Source organism: Oryzias melastigma, linkage group LG15 (genome assembly GCF_002922805.2).
Source record: "Oryzias melastigma strain HK-1 linkage group LG15, ASM292280v2, whole genome shotgun sequence".
Classification (NCBI taxonomy): domain Eukaryota; kingdom Metazoa; phylum Chordata; class Actinopteri; order Beloniformes; family Adrianichthyidae; genus Oryzias; species Oryzias melastigma.
The window spans coordinates 27,756,451-27,766,354 of NC_050526.1; the positions used below are offsets into that span (position 1 = coordinate 27,756,451).

At 44.2% G+C, this 9,904-nt stretch overlaps 1 protein-coding gene across 6 annotated transcripts in view; it reads right to left on the reverse strand.

The window, feature by feature from the left end:
* LOC112161462 (signal-induced proliferation-associated 1-like protein 2) overlaps nt 1–9,904 on the reverse strand; it is a gene marked incomplete in the record, with an annotated part of 101,605 nt that overhangs the window by 7,334 nt on the left and 84,367 nt on the right. For all 6 annotated transcript variants that reach the window (XM_024296566.2, XM_024296565.2, XM_024296564.2 and 3 more), the window contains 2 exon segments: nt 2,776–2,995; nt 8,906–9,038. In XM_024296566.2, coding sequence (XP_024152334.1) covers nt 2,776–2,995; nt 8,906–9,038 — 353 coding nt within the window.

A 9,904-nucleotide genomic window follows, 5' to 3' on the forward strand; every position in this document is an offset into this window, starting at 1 on the left:
CACATCAAACATGCTGCCTTGTCAGTCTATGATCAGCTCTAACCTTTCTGTCTCTTGGAAATCCTCCCCCCGGCCAGCTAACACATTAAAGGAAAAGTTTTGTATTTATATGACGGCATGAAAGGTTCGAGTCCCATCAAACCGACTTCCTGTGAATCCCTCAGCGAGTCTCCATCTGAGGGGGATAAATGACTGGTCTGAGCTAATGTCCTCGATCAATACCTCCTACTCCTTCCCTTGGTCCCTCACATCCTTTGTCCCTGTAAGCCCTGAAAGACTGAGCGTAGTAAACAAGCTCCCATTCCACAGAGGGGCATTTTAGAAAAAAGTGGGGAGGCAGAAAAAAGACGGAGAGCTGGAGGTGATGCTGACACCCTCCTTTCAATTTGCAAAAGCTTCTCAGAGCCTGAGTGGCTTGCTGTTTACCAAATTGGGTTTCCAGTGTGGGAAAAGAGCGAGCCTGTGTTCTCAGCTACCCTTTGAAACAACCAGGGATGCAGCAGATTGACAAGCCTGAAGAGGCTGGAGAGAAAAACATCTTCCCAAAGCCCATTTTCTATCTGCAGCAGCAGCAGGAGACAGGTGAGGAACGCTATGGAAATGAGACAGCAGGGACAGAGGGGGCAGGCAGGCGCCGACTGATAAGTAAATAATGTATGACAGACACTGACAACACAGGTGGAAAAACTGGCATGCTCACGTCAGAGATGTTCAAAACCAGCAAAAGTGAAGATGGGACACATCAAACCTCTCATTTCGGGATTTTTGCTGGGAGGAAGGCGGTGATGAGTACAGGAGGGCGGAGCAGCCAGCAGGGACAGGTGCCTGCTTAATGAAGGAGGAGCGGCACGCAGCTTGCAAGCAGCCTCACCCATTACAAATAAGCTGTCTATATTGGGGAGTGTTGCTGGAGAGCTGTGCTAATTATATCAGTGCAGAACAAGTGGCTCTTCAAATAAGTTCTGTCAGAACAAGAAATCAAGAAGCCACTTCCTAGAAAAGAGTATATTAGGCTTTTATCCCTGGGAGATTGTCCTTAAAACAACCCAGTTTGATTCCTTTAAAGACCCACTCCGATGAAAATTGTGTTTTTAACATGTTCTTGTAGCATTTTTCTGATAATAGAGGACATATATAAAGTACATTAAGGCTTAAATTGCATTCAATTGTATTTAAATTCCTGTGAATCATGAGCAGATGAGAAAATGTTGTCTGAAAAGGATTGTATTTTGGATGTGGAAAATACGCTTGGCGGGCCACAAGCTCCATTCTGACATATCCACTTGTAGACAATAGATTCATGTACACTCACCAACCACTTTATTAGGTACACCCTGCTAGTGTTGGGTTGGACCCTTAATCCTTGGTGGCATAGATTCATTAAGGTACTGGAAGCATTCCTCAGAGAGTTTGGTCCAAGTTAACATGACAGCATCACACAGTTCCTGCAGATTTGTCGGCTGAACATCCATGATGACGATCTCCCGTTCCACCATATCCCAAAGGTGATTTATTGAGATCTAGTGACTGTGGAGGTCATTAGAGTCCAGTGAACTCGTTGTCATGTTCAAGAAACCAAATTAAAGACATGGAGATGGTGTCTGTCATCAGAAGATGGTTGACTGTGGTCATAAAGGGATGGACATGGTCAGGAACAATACTCCTAGTGTTGTAACCATGCTCAATCGGTACTAAGAGACCCAAAGAGTGCCAAGAAAATATCCTCCCCACTATGACACCACCACCAGCCCGAACCATTGATACCAAATTCTGACCTTTCCACCCAAATGTCGGAGCAGAAAACTGAGTTTAAAAGACCAGGTGACGTTTTTCCAATTTTCTATTGTCACATTTTGGTGATCCTGTGTGAATTGCAGTCTCAGTATCCTGTTCTTAGCTGACAGGAGTGTTTTCTTTTGCTGATGTAGTCCATGTGCCTCAAGGCTGGATGTGTTGTGTGTTCAGAGACGTCTTCTGCAGACCATGGCTGGAACCAGAGGTTTTCTGAATTACTGTGTCTTTCCATTAGGTGGAACCAGTCTGGTCATTCTCTTCTGACCTCTGGCATCATCATCATCATCCTTTCTACCCACAGAACTGGATATTTTCTCTTAACCCTAGAGATGGTTGTGGGTGAAAATCCCAGTAGATCAACAGTTTCTCATATACTCAGATCAGCCCTTCTGACACCAACAGCCATGCCACTTAAATCACCTTTCTTCCCCATTCTGATGCTCAGTTTGAACAGCAGCACATCGCCCTGACCAAGTCTACATACCTAAGTGCATTGAGTTGCTGCCATGTGATTGGTTGATCAGAAATCTGTGTTAACATGCAGTTGGACAGGTGTGCCTAATAGAGTGGCCGGTGAGAGTACATCTTTACTTTCCTCAACCTGGCTCAAATTGTACGGCTGGATAACTCCAATATTGCTCACCATTTTTGTTGCACTGGTAATGTTAAGTTCAGGGCAGGAGAACACATAGACAGAAAGTTCAGTTATGGGTGACGGGAAGGAGGGCGGGGTTGCTTTGCTTTAACGAGTCCTGCCAACATCTTCGATTTCTAATAAATATTGTCACTCTGCAAAAACTATGTCCTAGAAAGCAACACAAGTTTTTGATTTTGGCTAAAAACTGAATAATCATAATTGAATGATCACTTAGACAATAGATACAATGATCAGAGTGGGACTTTAAAGATTTCCCCTTAGTGTTGTTTAGTTCTGCACAGTGGAGATCCTTTTAATTAACAATGGTTTTTGTCTGGACTTACTCCGCAGGTTGGAGGCTCCCTGGTTGTGGATCATGCGTGGAGGCAACGTGCTGTGGTACGGCGGTGTTGTGCTGAACAGGATGTCGTTGGGCATGGCTTGATCCAGCATAGAGCTGCGCGAGCTGCCGTACGATGAGGCTTTGCGGTTGCTGCACACGCTCTCGTCCGACAGCGTCCGGTACAAGGAGCGCCTCGGGGATAGACTGCCCACGCCGGACACCTGAAGAGGGAGAGGAAGGAGGCGGTTTGTCAGGACATCATCGAGGTTTACATTACAACAGCTTACATGAGCGAGCAGTCAGGAGGCATGGGGGGTGGGGTGGGGGGCACAGTGTCAGGAATCAATTACAGTCTTTGCTGTCAGGAAAATGTAAATGATTGAGCACAGCTGGAGAGTGTCTGACAGCGGAGGAAAAATGGGGATGAGGCTGATGGAGGTGTTGACAGAGGTCACTCCCTGTGGCAGCAGTGGTCACTGAGCACAATGTGAGGAGCCACAGACCACTGAAGAGTGGAGGTGACATGTAACCAGCTGGAGGAGGACAAACAGGGCACTCTGGGGTGTGAGAAGCATTGAAATTGAAAAGATTTCATTCATTTGAATCTTCAAAAATCAGTACTGGGTGCACATCTCTCCTAAAGTCTGGATGTAAGAGGATCTCGATTCGGAAGAACACTGTAAGCCTTGATTCTTCTATTTTTGTATCAGACACTGCTGCACATTTTCTGCTGCTCCTCGGGTCAGTGTCCCATATATGACCCAGTTTCACTCAAAAGGCTGAAACTGGGTCAGAAGACGGATTGGCTTACATCTGACTATGAAGTGATCAAACATACATCTATATTTTAGATATTCATCTGTATTTACTGCAATGTACTGGATGTGAGCGATATAAATACTATGAACACTTTTTTGTGTTTGTCTATTCAACCCAAACCTCTACACTTTAATGTGACAGTTTTATGAACTCATTTTAAAGTTCTGTCGTCTTCCTTCAATAATAAAAACTTTTTCTCCCCCAGATTGTCATTGTTCTCATGATTTTGATCCCTCCTAGTCTGAGATGCAGCTTCTTGGTTTTTATTTTTTTGTATTACATGATCAGACCTCGGGGTTAACTTGCAGGAATAATGCCTGTGAGGCTTAGCAAGAGCCCTGAACACTTTCCGTTTGTAAATAATCTTTTTCTCCAGAGAATGATGGACTCCAAATTGTTTTGGAAAAAGCCTTTTGACCCTCCTAGATTGATGTGGAACCACATGTGCTCTTCCATAATTTGAACTGGCGTCCTCCGTGACCCACAGGAGATGGTTCAGACCAACAAACTGCCAAAACAACTGCTTTTGCAGCGGAGGTCACAAAGGGTCAACTCCTGTAAAAGAGCATTTGCTCAGCAGAACATGGCTCCTACGTTTATTTCAGATCAACTAGAACAAGGTTTTTGTTTTTACTCACATCTGCATTCTGACTGAGGCTTGTGTTCAATAGGCAGCATTTATAGCATTTTAGGGGCAAAACAAAGTTCGTCATCTTGTTTGGAGATGCAGATGGGGGGGTTGGTGACATGGATTTAAGAGTTGCACTGGTTCAAATCCTGGAACTAACTGACTGACACCCAAAAGCAGTGACAACAGTTAACTCAGTGGTTGCACTGAGCATCTCACAGGTGTAATGGGAACAGAAAAGACTTGACTCTCAATGGAGTAAAGAAGAAATACAAAAGTAAAGCACCATCGCCCTTTACTGTCTCTTCACCCGCCCTCACTGGCTGAGCTGCTACCTCAGGCCCTTCACTCCCCCTTCTGTCTTTGTCCCCCTGGTCAAAGTGACAAATTCATGAAAACTAAAAAAAATTACAAACAGCTTTTTTTCTTTTATTTTTATCTCCATAGCAACCATTTTACGTTTTTGTCTCCTGGTAATGACGAACAGGTCTATGTGGTTTTTAGAAGTATTGGCAAAAGTGCGTTTTTTAATTTCCTTGGCAACCAAGGTTTTTTTTTTTTTTTGCTAACTACGCCCACATTCCTAATGTGGCCATCGTATGACGTATCGTGTTCAGCTTGAGCCAACGATTCATTTATAGAATATTCATAATATTCGAGTAAAATATGCAAGCGACAGGGAAATGCCACTTACGTGAGCTGACCACGGCAACATCCTTCATTATCTACAGGCTTTAAATCCAACATTGAGGATTTAGAAGATGATAGATCAAAATCCCAAGGAGGAGTTTAAATTTGTAGCTGATGCAAACTTTTTTTTATTTTTATTGCAGCCTCTTCCCAAGGTCAAAGGTTAAAAAACTTAAGATGTGGTTGTAGACTTAACATGATGTTGTGTAAAATGTCACAATTTCTGGTTAAAAGACGAACAGCTCTGAGATTAGAGGTGATTCAGTTCAAATCAGCACAAACACAACATTAAAGTGTCTGCTTTAAGCCACGTTTTTTAAAGAAAGTTCCTCTTTTGGCTTGCTGATCTTTGATCTTTCTGTTATTTCTTTTTTTTTTAAAGAACATGGTTGTTTAGCAGGAGATGTAGATTTTCCATCCAAATGTGACAAACACAGAAGGCAGAACTCCAGAGCAGCCATTATGGCTAACTGCAGATAATCTACATAATAGGTCAATTAAATAGTTGACCTGATTCTGCCACATTGATACGAGGATGGTGGCTAATTTTCTTGTTAGATGTGAGCTGCAGTTTTTTTTTTTCCTGTTGCTCAGGATACAGACAGAGAAGCGGCTTTGAGAGCCAGCCTTAAAGATCCAGCGATGGATGGTTGATGGAAGTGTAATAAGGTTAATTCGCTCAGGTCAGCCAGATAATTAATTTAAGAGGAAATCCAGCTAATGCAAACCACTGCGGCGGCCAGAGTGAACATCTAAAGTGCTTCAGGAGGAAACAAAAGTCAGAAGGGGAAATCCTCTGACTAAACCGAAAACCACCACAGATATACTCGTGTTTCTTCTCTGTAGCTGGAGTTTTGACAGGAGATCTCCTCTTTAAACACACAAAACCACAAAAAGACCAGTCCCATCCATCATCATCTCATTTAACTTACATAAATACAGCAGAAGTGACATCAAGAGTGGCCACAGAGCACAGAGCAGCTGTGCAAGAGGGTAATTGTCTGCTTTTGGCTTACCGACTGTAACTAACACTCGACTTGTATCCCCTCAAGCCAACACCCAAATCCATCTCAAAGACACACTCCCCCCACACACAAATCTCACACTGAGACTTTAACTAACTGTCATTCTGTCCTTAAAGCAGAGACTCGTTGACTTTATCTTGTCGTGTTTCTCTTTAGGTCTCCAGGATTCCACAATAACATCTTTGAACTGAATTCACTGCTTTCTAATGTGATGCAAAAACAAATTTAGAGCCAGAAGAAACAGAATCACTAAAAGCAAATGTTCCCCTGAAAGCCAACTCCTCATTACAGGAACACAATCAGATCAGGCTCTCTAAACACCTCTTCTCTGAACCCAGAGTTTTACACCACACAGAAAACGTGTGAAAAGGCTCCAAGATTAGTCTAATGTGTCTTGGACTAGCAGCTCTTTGTAGAACAGCAAGACTCTTATCAGCAGTGCCAGCAGTTAGCACCAAGATCTTCCTGATTCCCCCGACTTTCCCTGAACAAAGAGGAAAACCAGCGCCGGACCTCTTTGACGTCCCCCTTCGGGAGGATGTGTTGGACAGCCACCTATTGAGATGCTTGTTTTTTTTTCTTTCCCACAGTAGGTTCAAAAGAGGAATGTTGTGGGAGCGTAAGCTGTTAACGGCCTTTCCTTTACGTCAGCCACACAATGGTTCATCTGTCTGCGGGGAGGGCGTCCAAGCGGACACTGCGGCTGGCAAGGAAAGTCTCTGCACCTGCTGGCCCACAAAGGGCTGGCATCGGGTGACGGCTGGAACAGACATTAACCTCCGCCGTACCCTCTGTTTAATCACTTAGAAGATTAAACAAGTCAGAGTATATTAGGGTAAATGTGAAATGAATCAACATTGCTTCCAACGCTGTCATTATTGGGATTTGATTCATCTACTTGCCAGTTTATGGTTGAAAACATACAGCCGTGGAGAAGCTGCTCCCAAAAAAGAACAGTATGTGAGCATGGTTGGACGGTTTGACCCCGCGCTGCCTGATGCATCTCCTAGATTGTTTTTCCATGAACCATATTATCAGATTGGAAAGAGCGATTACAGCAAAGACCCTGCTGCTCTTTGAACCAAGCAATCAGCCCTGGGCAGATCTGCACAGGTTACCCAGCTCTCCTTCTCTGCAGGAAACAAACTGGAATCAAACGAAGGTGTGCACTGCTCTCATTTTAGGCGAGCGCTAATGCTGCCTTGGCTCTCTTGTAAGCATTACATTGTAGTGCAAGCCAAGTGAAGAATAACAAGACAAACAAATCAGTGCACTGAGCTGATTCATGTGTGAGACAAGGCTCGCCTGTGCCAGAGGACACTGCCGACTTCTCTAAGGGGAGCGAAATGAATTTGTATTAGAACCGAGCGGCATCCAAAAATAACTCATTTGTTCGTCTCCAGGGTCCCTTTCCTGGTAGATAATGGATGTAGGATGGTAAAGGGAAGTGGAGATGCAATTAATCGAGACTGCAGGACCAGGGAACATCAAACATCGATGCAACTTCCTGCCTTTAATCCATGACATCCCAACTGAGTCGGATCAGGGCCTTTATAAATTGAATTAAGCAAGCGCAGTGCCAGTCTGCGGGGACGCTTGTGTCAAACGAGAGCAGACCTGTCGGTAGTGGAGCTCACAGAAATGGCAGCTGATATCTTTAGTTTCTTAAAGACACGCTACAATCACGTTTTTTACTTATTTTAAAAGCGAATCATAGTCTTTGAGGACCGCTGTATTTTTTTGCACTATAAGGCTATAACGGTCTATATTCAAACTTATGCCACATATCAAGCACACCAAACTATAAGGCGCATTAAAAGAAACAAAACAGACAGAGATAAGTCTATCAGTCCGTCAAACTTTAACAGCATTCACTGTAACTGGAACTTCTTTGTAACATGTTAAAAGCATTGGCATGTTCATAATTCCTGTAACTCCCAACCTTGATTGCGACTCGTAAAAAAAACACAGATACCTCAAAAACAAACGTTACTGTGACTATGCCAACTCCCAACCATATTAGTAACATGTAAAAAACAGTCTGACACTGCGACAAATTAGCTGCATTAGTGTATACACAATTAAGCCTATTTTGACAGAGTGTTGTGTATCTCTCAAAATCTCTTTGACATTTGTAAAAACAGTCATAGATCATCCAATCATAAGACGTTCCATATTATAAGGTGCACTGACATGTTTAGAAAAAAATTTACACCTGGTTCCCACCAGAAGCGGAGGTGCCACAAAGCAACACGGAACAGATTCCGCTTCCATTCGGCGCCCTTATTAACCTATGGTGTAGTTCATGCTAAGCGTAAAGCGCAGCAGTCCTCTGCGGCCAGCTCGCGCAGTGCAGCGGTTGTTTTGGTGTCTGGTGTATTTTTTGTGCGAGCTGTAAGTGATCCGCATCAATTCTAGCAGGAAGTTATGCTAAGACACACGAGAAAATCCGGTCAATTTTCAAAATATAACCAATTTTTCACAATAAAATACCGCAATTGACGAATGCAATCATGTTTTTGTATCTAAACAGACTGTAGAGAGGAAAATAAACACACAACACACCCCGACACACATACTGTACACACACAGATCGACGAAGCGAGGGGGGGGGGGTTGGTTTTGTGTGTCTGATGATTGCAAAAAAAAAAAATGCCAGGATTGTTGGCACAGAGCAACCCCGCCCTCCTTCCCGTCACCCATAACTAAGAACTCTGTTTACTCTCTCTCCCACTTGCTTACAACCCCTCACACCCTGAATCTAACATTGGCATAAAAAGTGAACTCTACTGGAGCCATCCAGACGTACATTTTTCTGCCAGAAGCAGCTCAGACGAGGAAAACAAAGACGTACATGGATCCATTTTAGTTTTAAAATACGTCTGGGTGTTGGACAGAATCTCATGAACGTAATTTGACTTGATGCATCACCACTCAGGAAATCAGCACTTTAACCATGACGACCTCACCTTTCGGCTCCTGTCCTCTGCTGACGGGCCGTCGGGCAGCATCATCTTACAGTATTCCTCCTTTGAGAGACGCTGCAGCGATTTTCCTTCCCGTTCTGCAGCCTGACAGGCTGCTTCTTGTGCGTACAGCTGCCTGTAGATGATACAGGGAGGGGGGCACACAGAACAACATTCATCAGTTAGGTCACACATATGAGGTCTTGCTGGAGAAGCCTTGGAGGGGTTTATTGGAGGTAGCTCCAGCTACTTAGGTGTTATAGGCAGGATAAGTCAGCATGTCCAAAAGCTGGACCTGTGCTGCCACACCAAGACAACATCGTCTGGGGGGTGTTAGAAAATTCTAGAAGGTTAGCTTTCCAAACAATGATTAACAGATCTATTATGACCAAAGACAGGAGCTGTGAGGGGAAGAAGAGGAAAAAAGACAGACATCATCGCCAGAGAGGGAGGGAGTGCTCACACAAAGACAGAGGAAGACATGGAGGAGCATTTGAAACACTGAATGATCTCAAGTGGTAGGGGTTTGGTGGGAGGGGGCATAGGACACCGCGGAAGTGAGCGACCTGACTGGTGAAGTGGTGTAGCTGTGAGAAGTCTGCTTCATGACACTCGTGAGTGCTTTTGGCAGGGTGTTAGATGGCTGCAGGGAGATTTGTTAGACGGCTCGAAGGTGGAGGAGCCTGGCTGTGACGGTTACCAAGAGACGCCACTGCTGAGAGTTGCACTGTTTTAGGCTTTTGGCACCATGGAAACCGAGCTCTGAATACCCAGACGGAAATCACAAACGTCTCTCTGCATTCTAAAGACAGAATACAGGAAGCATAAAAGAAAGGAGTCGAATTCCTCGTGAATCTACACTTATGAAAATCCAATCTGTTCTGATGGAGAGGATGCTGCGGCAGACTGCAGGAAAACCTGCTGCTGATACGAGATAGAGCAGAAATGTCACAGCTACAGCATTGGGCAGAGATTACATGACAGGACCAGCATTTGAGACCT